This window comes from Alosa alosa, chromosome 21, assembly GCF_017589495.1.
Source record: "Alosa alosa isolate M-15738 ecotype Scorff River chromosome 21, AALO_Geno_1.1, whole genome shotgun sequence".
Taxonomy (NCBI): domain Eukaryota; kingdom Metazoa; phylum Chordata; class Actinopteri; order Clupeiformes; family Clupeidae; genus Alosa; species Alosa alosa.
Window position 1 is genome coordinate 10,708,169 of NC_063209.1, and position 17,627 is coordinate 10,725,795.

At 43.5% G+C, this 17,627-nt stretch overlaps 1 protein-coding gene across 5 annotated transcripts; it reads right to left on the bottom strand.

The window, feature by feature from the left end:
* Positions 1-567: 567 nt before the first annotated feature.
* mgarpa (mitochondria localized glutamic acid rich protein a) lies at positions 568-17,190 on the bottom strand. 5 transcript variants are annotated; one of them, XM_048231167.1, is made up of 8 exons: positions 16,938-17,190; positions 12,324-12,421; positions 12,057-12,162; positions 10,623-10,643; positions 7,215-7,694; positions 3,303-4,477; positions 2,926-2,983; positions 568-2,685 (listed from the first exon to the last, which is right to left on the bottom strand). In XM_048231167.1, the coding sequence occupies exons 1-7, from the start codon at positions 17,026-17,028 to the stop codon at positions 2,948-2,950; spliced, it is 2,007 nt and encodes a 668-aa protein (XP_048087124.1). In that variant the 5' UTR covers positions 17,029-17,190; the 3' UTR covers positions 568-2,685; positions 2,926-2,947. The 5 variants fall into 5 exon arrangements, with proteins under 5 accessions (XP_048087124.1, XP_048087125.1, XP_048087126.1 ...); XM_048231168.1 differs by having other exon boundaries at positions 3,296-4,477; positions 16,938-17,189; XM_048231169.1 differs by lacking the exon at positions 10,623-10,643.
* Positions 17,191-17,627: the final 437 nt, after the last annotated feature.

The following is a 17,627-nucleotide window of genomic DNA, read 5'->3' on the forward strand; positions in this document are numbered from 1 at the left end:
TTATGGAATGGGTTGACATGGCCCCTTGAGATCAACATACAAAAAAAGGTGGTCCTCCTAAACCTTACGGTTCTCGAGATATTCACAGAAAACTGTGTCTGTCCTACCCTCCTTCGGGGTGCAGTCCAGCGTGGGGCTACAGATCAAAACGAAAAACGATGGTTCCATGCTATCCATATGGGGTTACATGCCCACCAAGTTTTGTCTACCCCGGTCTTTCAGTGTCCCGGGAATCATTGACGGAAATTTGGACATCGCGAAAAAAGAAAAAAAAAAAAAAAAAAAAAAAAAAAAAAAAAATCTGACTAAACCTATATGACCGCCGCTTCGCTGCGCGGCGGTCATAATTAGTTAATCAGCAATTACAAAGGAAGTTAACTACAATGGCCTGTCTCGCTTGTGGTCTGGGTGATTTTCTTCACTTGAGGAACAATAGTCACACCTACCCTGGAGGGGGAAAGTATTTTCTGTTTGAGAAAACAGTGCCACCTAGTGGAGGCTACTGTCAGTCACCATACCTGAAACCCAAAACCTATAGGGAAAACACATGCAAATAGAGCAAATCAATATAATTATTCATCCCTCTTTATTTCAAACAGGCAGAATGTATCTACATTCACAGTAAATTGGCCACCAGGGTGGACCATCAGCTAGGCAACTAACAGAGCAACACAACGTTCTATATCACATGCCCTGCCAGCTGACGTTTACAAAAAAAAGGAAAAGGTAAAAGAAGACAGCAGTGAGCAAACACATAAGGACAGACACTGAGAAAGCTACTCATTTTGTGTTCTTACATTCACTTCAGGGTCCCTTTCTTCAAACATGATAAATACAGAAATGGCAAAATGAATTAATTGCAAAAACTAGGCTATATATAAGCATGAAACAGTTAATTACACCCAGATACTGAATGCTAAACACTATAACAGAGCTGTTTGAGTATCCTAGCAAGAAGCAGCTGAAACATGAGATCATGAAATATACTGAAGAGTGGGACTTCTATTGCAAATCATTAAAAGCCAAGCTGAAAAAAAAAAACTATGCAAAAATAAATTCACACAAAAATTCCCTTATACCAACCAAGTGTTTAAAAACAAAATAAACACCACTGAACCACACAAGCCATGTGCTTGAGTGATCATTATAATTGACCACTGAAGCACGATCAGTCTGCTGCCAGCAATGGTACCCACTACAACAACCATTTTGATCAGGATGGGGCATGAATTGTCTTGCAGTTATGGACTTGAAAGAAACAATCTGGGCAACATTAATTGTGGAGAGAAAGATAAGGGTGTTGATATGACTGAGAATGCTAGCAGAAAAGCTGACTCAATCCTGAGGTCATTTTTGATGTCGCTGGTAAGTCTAGGTACACCGCACCACATGCACCAATTGTTTCCAAGTGCTTCACATTGTATGATTTGATGGGGCTTCAGTAGCCATCAGACGAGCAAATGTTTTAAGGATCAAATTTTTTGCCTCAGATATAGTACTGCTGATATTGCTGTAACACTGCTTGCTCCAGGAGAGAGGGAGTGAAGGATCGAGGGCTTAAGGAGCCTATAGAGAGGAGTGAGGTAGTAAGGTACAGTGTAGGTCCATGATTCCCCAAACACGCCAGTAATCTTTTAAAATACAACAGCAATTCATTGTGTACAACTGTAGTGCCTTTAACATCTTGTTAAATAAATAATGCATTTTCTTTTAAGTTATATAAAAATACAACTGCTTGCAGTGAGGAGTGCCTGCGACCCTTTCTGTAGAGCTCGCTTAAAGCTTGTTGTGGCAGTTTTTGCTGGGGTTAGTGTAGCCAATCGGCACGGCAACAGTTGGGATGGTGGTAAGGAATCATGGCCTGGTAAGCGTTAGGGCTGAGGTAGGTTACCTGAAACGAACCGAGCTGAATTCCAAAATCAGAGCGCTACTAGAAACGTAGCTGTAGCTCCCCTCTACCCTGCAATTGACCTTGAAGTCAAGCTTGTTCAACAGTTAATTTACCAACACAGCCCTTTAACAGCAGCAAAGGCAGTGTAAAGTAGAGAAGCAGGGATTGGCTCAGGACAGGACAGAGTAGATTTGGTAAACATAGACTAAAGTGTAGGCAGGTGATAGTGTTACTGGACTGGTAGAGAAATTATCTAGGCCGACACCTGAATTACTACACGCGTGTTAACAGACTCCTGGAGCAAACTACACTACTACCACTGTGCATCACTTCGCAAAATGTAACCAGTTGCATTAATATTGAAGTTTGTTTTACCAGATCCTCGATAGTGATCAAATGACACGAGTCAGTTACTCAGAAAAGAAAAGATCTGCAATTTGAGATGCGAGTTAAATGTAGGAGTGCAGCTATAGTCATGACTGACATTTGGACTTCCAACTACAATAATTGTGGTATTATGGATAGATTGTGCATGCTTTCTGTGGCCTTAAACGCTATACTCAGCTCTCTGACTGGGAGAGAGGAGGGTTGTTTGTAGAACAAGTAATTGCATGAAATTGTTCTATTCGAAGGAACCAGGAGGAACCACAAATCAAAACTTCCTGCAGATAGACAGTAAGGGGGAGGAGAGTCAGGTTTGGTACTGGAAGGTTGGGTTAAGGGGGAAAGGCACATCCATTTCTTCTTCCAGTTGGGGGGACGGAGGGAGCTTTACCATCCAGGGATTCAAAGTCCTTTGAAAAGAGCACAGCAGAAGAGATTTCAGCTCCCACATTTATGGAGAAAATATTATATATTACAATATATTAAAGCATGAAGGAATCCACTTAACAAAAGATGCACCACAATTGTTGCCATATAATGAATAAAGAGTTGTCATGAATGTACAGGAATAACTGAATGGGGTTGAACTATTAGTAAAGAAATTTGTAGGGTAAAGCATAATTTCTGGATATGTAGATTGAAACATTTACCTTACAGAACCATATGATTATCTTACTGCATTTGAACTCTAAGCAGCCGCCTCTTTCCCTAAGGAAAACAAATAAAAAGCTATTAGTGAAATATACAATATAACAAAGACTTAAATGTCAAATAACCTTTGAGAGGAAGATTTTCATGCAGTGTGTAAGTGTTTGTGTACACACACACACAGAGAAGAGTGAAATGAGACACACAGATGCCCGTCATGCTCTAGTGATGGCGGTACAGCGTTATCCATGAGGTTATATGTGCACAGCCTCCACCAGCCAGAAAGGTGAATGAAGAAAGGGAAGTGAGGTCATGTCTATTTCCTCCTGTCGCCGCCCTTGCCATGTGTGTTAGTACATTGAGTCGAATTACCTGTTACCTGGACAAGCGGCTCCTCGTCATCATCGGGGGCAGGGATGACCCTGCCGGTCATGGAGGACACTCCCAGTACCTTGGGCTTCTTGTCAGATGTTGGAGCTCCTTCCAGGACAACCACAATGTACTCCCGTTTAGGCTCAGTTGGCGCTGGGGCCTCATCAACAGGGGCTGGAGCAATGGGCTCGGGTTCGGCCGGAACCGTGGTCACTTCTACCACTGCTGGACTTTCAGGGGCAACCTCGACAACACTTGCGACTTCCTCCACGACCGGACTTGCTGCGACCTCTTCAACCACGCTTGCAACAACAACCTCTTCCGCAGCAGGTCTTGCTGCGACCTCTTCCACAACCACACTTGTGACGACTTCTTCCACGACCGGACTTTCTGCGACCACCTCCTGACTTGCAGGCAACTCTGCGCCATTCTCCACTACAGCCACTGGGGCCGTAGCTTCTTCTGCTGCTGGGGCAGCTTGCGCCTCCTCTGCTGCGGGTACAGCCGGTGCTTCCTCTGCTACAGGGGAAGCTGGTGCCTCCTCCACCACCGCTGGGGCCTCTTCAGTCACTGCCGCCTCCTCAACTGCAGGAGCAACAGGGGCTTCTTCAACCACTGCAGGAGCCTCCTCCACTGCTGGGGCAGGAGCGGCCTCCTCAACCACTTCTGGGGCAGCAGGGGCTTCAACTGCTGGTGCAGGAGCGGCCTCCTCAACCACTTCTGGGGCAGCAGGGGCTTCAACTGCTGGGGCAGGAGCAGCCTCCTCCTCCACTGCTGGAGCTGCTTCAGTCACTAGCGCCTCCTCGACCGCTGGGGCAGGAGCGGCCTCCTCAACCACTTCTGGGGCAGCAGGGGCTTCAACTGCTGGGGCAGGAGCGGCCTCCTCCTCCACTGCTGGAGCTGCTTCAGTCACTAGCACCTCCTCGACCGCTGGGGCAGGAGCGGCCTCCTCAACCACTTCTGGAGCAGCAGGGGCCTCCTCGACTGCTGGGGCTTCCTCAGCAGGAGCAGAAGGTGCCTCTTCAGCTGCTGATGGGGCCTCTAGAGCAGCTGGCACCTCCTCCACAAGGAGAGGCTCCTCTTCTGCAGGGATCACGGCCACTGGCTCCAGTATGGAGGCTGCAGCCATCTCCACAGGAGCCAGAGCACTAAATACTGTGGAGAGCGCCTCCGACGCCGTCCCTGTAACACAGAACCAACCAGCTTCCAATCACTCAACACAGAATTAAAAACAAAGACACCCATCCCTTACACCCAAAAAAACCAATACATTTTTGACGATTACCTTCTCCTTACACATTTGATGTGTTCTCAAGGGGAATTGAAATGTATTTAACAGGATTGCCATGGAAACTCAAAATGGATGTGAAAGATGCCCTTCACCTATATAACAAAAAGTATAGGACAACCTAATGTAGAGGGGTCATGTTTTGCTCACTGTACTGTGAAACCGCACCATTTATAACAAAAAATAATAAAAAAAAAAAAAATACCAAGTCTTCCTTGGAACCACTTTAGCCTTTCTTTGCCATCTGTAATGGAGTATGTGATTGAGAAATTGTGAACATGCAAGAAAGTTGGTTAGTAACCAACACTCATGTGTTGTGACATTTCAAAAATCAACTTGAATTGGGTAATTAAACATTCTCAAGCACACTCGGATGTCATAATGGTTGAAAGGTAGAAACAATGTCTAAATATTACGGCACTTCAAAACTATAAAACCCATTTAGTGCAACCTTAATTTAGTGCCCAACAGAATGGACAAGTTCAAAGAAAAGTAATAAAAAAAAGATAAGTAATGGGCGAAGTAAGGAAGAGATAGTGATTGGGAAGGAACATATGTTGTGGGTCAGGAAATGGTGAGGTTTACCTTAGGGTTGTTAAGGACTAAAGTGAAGGTACTACATACTGTACACTAGATGCTAGCATAAAAGCGAAATATGGAATCAGGTATGTACTAGGGAGAGGAAAATGAATTAAGTAGACAATGGAGGAGTAGAAATAACAGCCTGGATTTGAAATGGACCTGTGGTCCTGCATGTGACAGACAAAATACAAATGAACGTTCTTAAAACCCATGCAGATGTGTGACCCAGGCCTTCCTGCCAAATATCACAAAGAAATGCTCACACCAGAAAATAACATCTAAAGAACACTTCCAAAATCCTGTAAAAAAAATAAAAAAAAAAAAAAAAAGTGTACTTTTGTGTAAGCGGCAGACTACTGGTGTTAATATATGATGACCACACTTTTGCGATTGTTAAAATAGGATTTTGCTTAATGTTTTAGTTGCAGGAGACACCTTGACCTTCAAAATTAAAAATGAAATGATGCTAAGGCCTTATTTGTTTTCATGGACAGCAGTGTTAGCAGAGGCAAACCCAATCAAGAGAAATTAAACACGAAGGATACGTTCTGAAGTTCTCAATACTTTTATTTAATGGCTTGAAATTCCCTTGTCCAGTCTTACTTGTTACACCACTGCTTGATCCAGTTAAATGAGCAGGTTGAATGGAGCACACAATAGTTAAACCTACTAGCTTTTCACATTAAAGACATCTAGAGTTCCTAGTATTTCCAAAACAGTAGAGAGTAATCAGAGATGAATGTTGAATACCACAAGGTTACAGTAGCACAGCCTGCACATGTTACTAGAAGTCGATGGAGTTAACAGCCAATGCGGAGCTGCAGTATTAGACCTTCATTCACATTCCATTGGCGTGTGGCAACTCAGTGATATCTGGCAGAAGTGCACAAGTTGTTTCAAAATAAAACAAATAGAAAAGGGGAAAAAAACGTCACTAAGGGTTCCCTAAGAAAGCATAATCAACTATTGGTGGTTACAATACACAAGTGAAGAAAAAGCAGATACTAAAGATAAAACAAAAACATTTTTGAGTTCGACAAGTTGTGTTTTGGAGAGCGGCCTTGATCCTTGCAACAGACATAAGGCAAGTCACAGGTAAAAGGTCATAGCTAGGTGAGCTTGTAAACAGTGTGGTTTAGTGGTGACAGGGACAAAAGAGAGGAGAGAAGGACGGTCAGAACAAAGAGTCTCAAGTTCGTTTTCTGTTTTGGTCACAAGGAAAACTGGTGCCATTTTCACCAAAAATACTGCATCAACAGAGTAGTAGAGTGGCTTGTCTCGTGTTGACCTCATGGAAACATTGAAACACGGACGTGATTGGTATGTTCATTCCGACACCATCTCTGCTGGCAAGGGAATCCAGCTCTAGACGTCTATGATGTAGACATCTGTAAAAGCCTTTCTTACTCTTCAAGTCCCTTCAAGGACTACATATAATATATTCACAACTGGCCATTACAGTGCCTGACCGTAGCCAACAAAACAAACAACCCAAAAATCAATACAACACACAGGGCATCTACACTGAGGACAGGAATTTAAGGTATAGCGGGCAGAAAAAAAAAAAAAAAAAATCTACTCTTGTTCACACAGGCATACATTCTGTTCTTGGAAACAAGCAACTTTCATCTCCCAATAAATATTATCTACACAACAGTGCTTATTGAAAACAAAGTGGTTTGATCTTGAAAACTGCTACCATTGATAGACAACTAATCTAGAGGTATTGAGTGGCTAGATTTACACCACACAGGTTGACCGCATTACTGCACGTGTGAACACAGAGGAAACTATGGTGGATTAGGTTGACTCCTCACTATGGTGTTCGAACGGCAGTGTACGTGTGTGCATATATCCATTTCTGTCTGTGCTGCATAAGGTTGGGAAGTGGGTATGGGGAGAGCCTCTACCTGAAGTGGGTGTGTGAGTTCTGGAAGAAAGTGTGTAAGAGATGTAGTGCGTGTATGGGAGAGAGATTGAGTGTGTGTGTGTGTGTGTACCCTCAGGCTTAAGAGGCCTCTGACTCTGCTTCCTCAGAGCTGGGCGTACCGTTGGTCTCCTCTGCTGCTGGCTCCTCCAGGGCCTCGGCCAGCGCAGCCTCCACAGTCTCCGGCGCCGCCACCGCCTCAGCCGCTGCCTCCACCTCCTGCGCCACCTTCTCCACCTCCTCCGCCACTGCAGCCACCTCCTCCGCCACCTCGGCAACCACCTCTGCGGCTTCGGCGACGACCTCCGCGGCCTCCGCAACAGCCTCGGCAACCGCCTCCACTGCAGTCTCTACGGGCCCAGCCTCCTCCTCGGCAGCAGCAGGCTCCGCGGTGACGACCTCCTCGGCCTCAGCGACAGCCTCCACTGCGGACTCTGCAGGCCCAGCCTCCTCCTCAGCAGCAGGCTCTGCCTCAGCCTCAGCTCCGTCTTCTGCGGCGGCCGCCTCCTCTCCATTTTCTGCGGCGGCCACCTCCTCTCCGGCCTCGCCATCCTCCGTTGCTGCCTCCTCTCCTTCCTCACCTCCCTCCTCCTCACCTTCACCTAGTCAATCGAGAAGATCAGAAGCAAAGGGGAAAAGGACAGAGACAGAGCAGACAGGACAAAAATCAGTATTTCATCCAGTGAATTAAGAAACACAAAGCACCACACACACACACTCTCGTACTCGCTTACCTGGATGGCTCTAACATGACTAAGAGGTTTTTCATATAGTCTGTTCTGTTGGTGGATATCTCCTGCTCTTGACTGCTTCGAGAGATGGTATGGACTAGCGGACAGCTGATGTGATCCGCTTCAGCATCCCAGCTCTGACTTGTACTCTTTGTTTTTATGTACATCTGTCCTAACACTTACTTTGAGTTCATTTACTGATTTAGATTTGTCACCTAAAAAAGCATTGGAATACCTACCTTGACTAGGAACTCTTTTAACAAGTCATTACTCATGCCGACTCTTACTCACACACACTTTTCTTACCAGCCGTCTCCTGTGGAAAGAAAATTGCGAAGCCAAACCACCACAATCTCACACACCCCACAGCAAGCTGCATGCAAACCCAAGGAGGGGAGGGGGTAAGAGAGGAGTGAAGGAGGGCAAAGAAGATATGGATCAGAGAGAAGGGAAGGGAGGGAGGGAAATACAAAAAAGATGGCTGAGCTTACCATCTGTTCAAAGCTATCAGTGAGTCTGGAAAATCCAATGACACACAACCCAGGTGCTTCCTTGTGCGTGTTTGTTTAATAAGTTATCCTCTGACAAAAAGCTTTCTGCACATGCTTGGTTTTTAAAAAACAATGATGTAAACATTCCATTCAATTTGGATTTCAGTGTCCAATTCTTAAGTCAACGTAAAAAGTCAATAAATAAATCCAACACTATGTTCAGTCGTGTAATTTTACTTGTAGAGCAGGACTCAATGAGACATTGACATTAGCAGTAGCAGTAGCAGTAGCAGGGGTGACTTTCATCCATACAGTCCTGACTCTTGACTATTGGGCCGAGGTTGTCTGCAGCCCAGTATAAGTTAAACCGCTGGAAAGAGTCAAAACAGACACAGAGTTAGCAAAACTGTCAAGGAGCACTAGAAGCTTGTGTTTTCTGTTCTTGTTTTAGTTTGTTTTTTTAAATAAAAATAATAAAAATGATAATCTTTCAAACTTCTTTTAAACGTCACTTGAGGTTAGTCAAAGACAAATAAGGCTCATCATTCACACATCCTGATTGTGTATGCGTAACACATCAGAGTACTATCAAGCCATTTGATTGTGTGTGAGGTGTTATTGTCGTTATTATGTGTTTCTTGTTATGCTCTGAGGTAGGCAGGAAGAGAGTTGAGAAGAGGAAGGAGAGATTGATAGGTTCAAAGAGCAGGTAATTGAACGGGGATAGTCCAATAGGATTTCAGTGTGGCGGGAAGTGTCGAGGGAAGGCAAACCCTGTTCTGATCAACAGGTTTTTTTGGAGTGGGATCAGACTTGGATAAATTGGATGTGGTATACATGCAGTTTGGGTTTTAAAAAAAAAACAGTTCAAATCCAGACCACAGCAATGACTGACCACATTTTAAAGGTTGTTTATAAGGTCTAGTAGTCACTGGGAAGATAGTGATTCACTGGATTGGCCTATAATCTTTTCATATGCTGTAAAATATAGTAGGCAGTGTGTGGGGCATATTTCTATACCATATTGCAAAAACAGCCAATTTGCGCACCTCAAATATATTTTGCAAATCTAGATAGTACATCAAACAAATAACTATAGCTACAAAAAGAAAATGGAACAGCAATCCAAATCTTAACGGTCCTTAATCACAAAATAACACATTTCTTACAAATAGGCTACTTCTGTGTTACAGGTTTAAGGGATGAATCATTACTTTCTAGAGCGGTTATGATCTCTTGATGGTCAGAACAGGGTAACCACTATTCTCAAGTGTGTGAAACAGAAAGAGGTGTTCAAAGGTGATCAGCCAGAGAGACTTCAGAATCTCCAAAATGGGGACCATTTCATAGTTAAGAGTGACCACTTACAGAGCTTTAACTGGCAAGAACCAACTAATAACTACATTTTCTGTTCCTACATAACCCCTTCCAATGAAACATAACATATCCATATGGTGTTTTTTTTTTAACTCTATGAACTTGACTGAGAATTATGTACAACAATGAATGAATCAATCCAGACTACTTGCAGTGTGGAGTTGATTTGATACGGTCAAGCCAAAGGCTCATTTATATTTCATTACCCTTATCCATTACCGTTTTTAATGTTATGGAAAGCAGAAGACATTACTATTCTGATACATCAACTTGTGGGTGACTCGTCTTCTCCTGTTCTTAAGAATCTGTTTCATGTTCAAAAATGTACTACTCTAGTATTAGAAAATGCCGTTGTGTGGCATACTGTAGTCTATATGTGCCAGCTACACAGGCATGTGGTGTCCAGAGAAAGTATAGGGGGAAATTAGCACATTCCTAGACCCCCCCCCACACACACACGCTATTTAAGGCATAGAGGTGTAGAAATTCCATCCAAACCATTTTAAGGCCACCAGGGAATTTCTCATCAAATATGTTTCCAAACACTAGCTATGAGGTGTTTAATCAATGCCCTGAGAGTGTCTATGTTAGTTTTCAGATAGCTAAGAGGCAGTTCACTGACTTCACTGCCTCCAGGTGGACAAATTGCTCTTAAAATCAAAGGGCCCCATTTTGAAGATCTGAATGTCTCTATTCAGATTCCCTCTTGGAAAGTGTCCTTTTGCAAGTGAAGTTATTCATAAAAACCCTTGAGATGAGCAACACATCCCAAAAGATGTTAAAGTGTCTGACTAGTGAATGAGTACTTATTAAAGAATCAAATCCATGCAGTTCATCCTCACAACCCACATATCATACTAAGTGACAGTGTGTTTAATGGACGTGGTTAGAATAAAATCATTAAAATCTTTAGGTTCACAAAGGGACTCACCCTCCTCATCATCATCCCTGCCTATGAAGAGAGAAACAGGGAATGTTTCACTAAAGGGTAAACTTCAGAAAAACAACCTCCAATAGCTTTACTGGATGGCCATGCAAGGAACCTGCACTAAATGAAAACCTTCATGCGAGTCAATATAAGTGACATACACATGGTGAGTTTTTCCTGTGTGTGTGTGTGTGTGTGTGTGTGTGTGTGTGTGTGTGTGTGTGTGTGTGTATGCTTGCGTGCGTGTCTGTACAGTAGCTGTAACTGGCTTGGACACGCTTGTTTTTCCTGCATCGGAAGTGGTCTTGGCAGTGGCCGGTACGGGACTATCCGGGTGTGACATGCCTGGTGGTGACAGCTGACTGGCCTAAGCTCCACTGACCAAGAGAGATTACATCACCAACAAAGAGGGAAGGGGTGCCCGGTATGCAGGGCAGGCTTCATTGGCCGAGAATCATTAGGAGATTCTGAATGGTCTGTGGTCTCTAAAAGGACCAAGCTCTTAAATTCTGCTCAGTGGGCAGGAGGAGTGGACACACCTGCTGGGGAGCTGCCCCACACTACTGCTAAAAACAGATGGTCAGAGCCAAGATGGCTGTGTGTGTGGTTATAAGTGTGTGTGTCGCCCTCTCTGTATTTCATAAGAAATAAGTTGAAAAATATTCTAGTTAGCCTGCTGAGACTGCACTAAGTAATAATGTAAACAGAATGGACAGAAGACAAAAACCAGATGGATGTAGGGTTTCATAAATAAGGTGGATAAAGTGACCTGAATCATCTCCTGCTGTGCTACAAAAAAAGATAAAGCTAAAGCAGGAAGCTCAGCAGGGAAGCTCTGAGCCTTTGGAACAAAGAAAACACGCACACAAAACCTCTTATGTGTGCACAGGGTGAAGGAGAAAGTGTGTGTGAATATGCAGTGTGTGAGCAGGTTGGACCCCAAACATGTCCTGTGTAATCATGACCACACACACATTTTGCCTGGCTCGGCGAGCATGAGTGTCAACACGTGTGTATAACATGAGCTATGAGAGGTCATGGACCGGGACCTATAAGGTCAGGGATTGGGACGAGTTTGAAACATACTGTATATACAGATACCTGTAAGTACAGGATTATCAGGCATGTCAAACCCCACATTGCTAACCAGTCCGTGCCCTGGGTGTCCCGACCTAACCACAGAGGCATCAATGTGCTAGTCAGCTTAGCATGGCGAGCTAACTGGTAGCAGGTGACCTGACAGAAAAGAAGCGATGAGCCATCCAATAAAGCATATAGGGGGAGCAACCGGATGATGGCCTCTTCTTAAACCATTACAGTCTTTAAAGTGCATGACTAAGGTGTGGCCAGGTTAATATAGTAATGGAAAAAAACAAACCCAAAAAAAAAAAAAAAAAAAAAAAAAACAGGGCTCAAAGAAATCTGGAAAGGACTTACTCTTGGGTGGCCATGGTTTAGGCTTCCATTCGGTCTTGGGTCGCTCGTTAATGTCAGCGATACGGTCATTAAACCTGTCGTGGTCTGAGGTCACGGTTTGGTAAGTCTATGGAAGGATGAAAAACGGTAACCTTTAGGCCTAGTGCATTCACAAGTATTTTGAAACTGAAGACACTTGATCCTGATCATTAAGGTTATTTAATATGTTTTAATAGAGGAACAGAGAAGGAAAAAGTAAATAAAACTTTAAGTAGTAGTGTCACTTACGTAGGCGAGAGACGCAGCCAGCGCGCCACCGCAGAGCAAAGCATAAACAATGTTCTCGCCGGAGCCACCAGGGACTGATGACATGGTCCTTCGAGGGACTGAGAAAGAAAGAAAGAAAGAAAGAAAGAAAGAAAGGACAAGAAACAGATCAGAGAGCAATCAGTGGTGACGGAGCAAAAAAAAAAAAAAAAAAAAAAAGTCAGATGGTCATCAACATAAACTAATAAACTTTGAGAACTGCCAGCACAGCTGTCATCACCTTCTAAAAAGCCAGTGCTGAGTAGGAGGAGGATTGCTAAAGCGGTTAAACATTAGCATTATGTGCAGCAATGACCGCTACAAAGACATAATGCATACATTACAGAGAGTGTTATAATAAAACTGTGACGACTGTTCCATTAAAGTAAATGCTATGAGGAGGAATCACCGACTTCTGTATTGACCAACTTCAGGGTTCAAGGCCCAGGGCAAATAAAAGGGTATCTAGGGCAAGTTAATTGGCCAGCCATTGGCCTGATGTAATGTTATACACAACTTTCATTTTGTGTACCAATTCAATATATCTATCATCTGCCGTTTATGCACTTTGAATCAATTGTTTGGAATGAACAAAAACCACTAAAAATCTGATCTACTGACCCGAAGGGCCAAGTGTGTGTGTGTGTGTGTGTGGGGGGAGTGTTACGATGGACACTGTGGGATCCTTAAGCTTGTCAGATCGTAAATAATTACCACCAGTTAACAAGAATCACAATTGGATTAACCCTTCTCATTCCCTTCTTACGCAGACCACTCTAAAATAACCCCTCCTGTACTGCCAGAGCCCCTGCTGGCTTTAGAAAGATTGCCAATGGAATCAAACAAGTGGCAAAACAAAGCAGGTTACTGATCCAGAATGGACAATGACCTATAGGGAAGCATCTGAGAGGCTTTCACCCCTGCAGGGGATACTGGATCTAGCCTGATTGGATTGCTGGAGATGGGTTTAGGTATCCATAAATATGCCTGTCAGAGCTTGTCTTGTTTGGTCTTGTTTCCATAAAGCCATCCCAATTAAACTCTGAAGAGGGAACTCAGGCACACAAAACTATAAAAGAATAGAAGATTTTTAATACCTTATAAATGAGATGGGTACATTAAGTTAGAAACAGTATAAGTATATATACTCTTTTGATCCCGTGAGGGAAATTTGGACTCTGCATTTATCCCAATCCATGAATTAGTGAAACACACTGCACACACAGATTTTTTTTTTTTTTTTTTTTGGGGGTGCACAGTGTTTGTACCGGATCAGTGTTTGCTTATTCAACATGTTTCATATACGTGTTTCAACACTGCATTTCGGTTGTTGCTTTTACCTTACAGAAAGTCTATGCATGCCAGAATGTATCCACCAGCCTGCCTGCCTGCAGCCTGCAGCCTACTTCAAAAACTCCAAAAACTCCAAAGCTGCTTGCTGTCAGATTCGGTTCCGAGGACACAAGTTGCCTATTGTGTATCAACAACACTCAATAACAGTTTTTCTTAAACAGTTTACACTTAAATTCCCAACAATTTGACAACAGCTGGTTCTGGAGTAGGCTATTCAACTAGCCCGCTTGCTTGCGAGATTTAGGCTGCGCAGTCGGCACCCACTTCCTTATTTGGGTTGCCTGGTTTTAGCCTATGACAAAACGGTTGGAATTGAAAGTGAGTGATATTTCACTCGTGTATGATCATGTATGTGTAGGGTGTAGTTCATACACAATCTGGCAACCTGAGAGATGTCAGACTAACAGGAAAAAATGAATGGATCAATGATTTTAAAATGAAGTTTGATGGCCATGCAAATTACAGGAGTTTTCCGGGAGAAATAACAACACGGGAGGGTGCTTGGAGATGACCTTTAAATACGGGAGAACCCGGGAAAAACGGGAGTGTTGACAGTTATGGGTTAGGTGCCTTGCTCAAGGGCACTTCAGCCGTGGCCTACAGGTCGGGGTTCGAACCAGCAACGTTACAAGTCTGAAGCGCTAACCAGTAGGCCACGGCTGCCCTAATGTCATCCCCTTATTTACAAAAAAATAATAGTTTTTGCCATTGTCTTCATTTACTGTACTACATTGGTCTGATTTGCTGCAATGGTGTCAATCACACCACCTAAACTTTCACATGTGAACATGTAAAACAGACAACATGCACACAGGATCCATGTTTAGAAACAGTCCCCTTAACTCTCTGGCAGAAGCCATTATCATTACGTCAGTGGCGTGGCGCGTCGCTTGGGCCAAATGTCGTGTTTACTCAGTCCCTTGGCTGAGTGACAATAGCTTCCTCTTGCCAGATAGAGAGGGATTGTTCTTACAAGCCTGCCATTCATCCAACTACTAGTGAGAATGTACAGGGAGAGTTCATAATGTGGTGCAGACATTCTCAAGTGTTTATTACACAATGTACAGGCATTAGTATACTAGCATAGGTATACTGCCCAACAATAACCTCTTACTCAGTGACAATGGCCCTAAAATATACTCTGAATTTGGACAGACCTTTTAAATATCCCACTATGAATATAATAATTTAGAGAAACCCAGATAAAGACAACAGCTATCTACTATGAATAACAGTCAGTTATGAGTAAAGCATCAGCTTTCTCCCACATTCTCACAAAGTTAATCCTGTCACACAGGACCCGCAGCGGTTAAATGGGTTATAGACACTAGAGTGTTATTTATACCAGCTAATCTGCTAATCTGTCTCAGGAGTCAAAGGGTAGCTACTTGGAAGTAAGACAGAGGGACCGAGAGAGAACAACTTTCTCAGGATGGCAGAGGGATGCTGGGACAGAGGGATGACTAGGAACATACTGCATGTGCACGTGTGTACAAGAAGGCAACTGGACAGGAGTTGTGTGTGTGTGTGTGTGTGTCCAAATTGGTCTGAGGGAAATTAGGGAAGACAAAGCCTGTGGCGAGGTCAGAATTATCGTGACCTTCTGCCAGTGGTCCAGTCACCCTAAAAGTCAAGTAAGGTGCCATTGGTCACGCATGCAGAGTCTAATCAGCTGATTTAATAGTGCAGCTGCCTGGGACCATTCTGGCCTTGACCTGGTACATCTCTGTGTGCAAACACGAGGCCAGTACACTACTGCAATGGCGCATCCTGGCTAACGTCTATCCTACGGTCACAAACGAAACTGCAATTTTGTGGATACGTTCTGACGCTTACGTTCTGCATAAGCCTGCAGTTCTGAAGTACAATGCAGTTTCATGTCCAGTAGCACTGCAATTTTCTCGTGTCCGAAACGTTGCATTCCTGCATAATGAACCGCAAGTGATTCCTCAAAAACGGCAGCGTTGACAAAAAAAAAAAACTGCAGCTATTGTTTTGTGAAGGTTTTTTACTAAGCAAACGGATAAGGGAGCTCTAGAACAGCAGAAAGTACACCATGTACCTTTTCTAGGTATTGGCTACAAGGACATATTTCAGCCTGATGTCTAAAGACTAAAGCTTCTAATGTTGTACACCCATGGTGAGTGACACTACCACACTAATGTTTTCCATCAGTGCATGTCAAGTGTTTCCCTACCACACGTTTCTTCAGATTCTGCAACCGTTCGAGTCATGTTCTCAACCCCGTTTAGGCTACAGCAGTGTCACTGGGGATAACGATTGTAATCCGCGTTTAGAACGACAGAGCTGTAAAGCTTGAGTGTGGCTTTCAATTATTCAGCCATTTTCTAGTTTTGCTAACTCATGAGCGAGGCACATGCACGCGCGCAAAGTTCATGAGGGTTGGCTACGGACACTCCATGTCGTGCGTGCCTTGCGCACCGGCAGCCTATACATTGAGCTAGACGTCACACGGATATACCACGTGAGCCTATATGCACGAACCATATTTTCCTGGCACCCTTGATCTAATGAAGGTCACATATCATAAGTATTTAAAAGTTAATCTTCTCAAAACTCCCGCCATCCAAAATTATGTAATAGCGTGTTTCAAAAGATAATCCCAACTGGGTCATTTCACAAATTTGTGTAAAATATAACGCATCGAAGTTTGTCTTTGCTACATTGTAGCAGACCTAGCAAGGAGAAAAACAGACATGCATTGTTACTTGGTCATACATTTGGGTCTCCTATGTTACAGACTGGTCAAGAATATCCATCAATAGATAATAACTATATGAATATCCATCAATTACTGAAATTGTGGATATCAGGCAATCAGCTCCCACTTGTTCAACAGTTGTAGGCTGCCACGTTTTGTCGAAATTGTTGCGCAATATTTTCAGGTTTCAGGTTTTAAATAAAATAAATAATCCACTACAGCATCACGAAAAAATCTCTCCTGACCTTCATCTCCCCTTAACGCCAAACGGGTGCCATCTTTCCAAAATAGCTTTGCTCAGACGCCTATGGTACAATGTCGATGGTTCAAATTCAAAAAGTACATCGTGTCCCTTCAAGGTTTTAACCAAGCATGCCTCACTCGGCATTCTCCAATTAAAGAAGGGGGTTGGGTCTTTTCCATTCATTTCACAATACTAAATGACAACTTCAGAATCGTAAACATTCCTCTGAAGCATGATAAAACTGATAGCACTAACCAAGCATTTTCTACAAACTTACCATTTCTGTTAAGGTGAGAGAAGGGGGATTTTGTGAGTAAATGCCGAGCCAGAGGCCCAGATCTCTGCAAAGCTGCCCGACACAGAGACATGGCCGTGCGATATCCAGCAGCAACGGGAATGCGGCGTGAATGTGCGCTGCGAGCTCTGGTTGACCTGTCGAGAGAGTGGCGTGGTGGATGGATGAGAGGGAGGGGATGAGCAGAGGAAGTCCTTAGTAAAAGCTCCACTCTAGAAGCGTGTTGCTTTATGACGTACGCTCTCCACTCAAGACTTCCTTCCTTGACGTCACAGAGCGACTGATATGTACAATGTTGCTTTTAATAATAATGTTCAGTTGCGTTCAATGCTATTAATTAAAGTAAACAAAGACGGATGCCTAGGACGCAGTCTTTATCCCAATAGGCCTACAGCCCATTTGTTTTCCACTTAAATTCTCTAAAAACGCTCACACGCTCTTGTGTTGGCTCAACTACGCAAGTTATCATGTGGACTAGGCTATAAATTGATATTGAAATTTTAGTATTTGATTTTAATGCCCTAATGGATTATAGCGATAATATAGGCTATCTGTGTCTGTGAAGTCCATCCTCTGCTCCCGGATCATCAGTCCCCCCCCAACAAGTTCTTTCCCCACTAAAAACCAGCCTCAAAACCAGAGACCACAGACCACTCTCAAAATCTCTGCAAA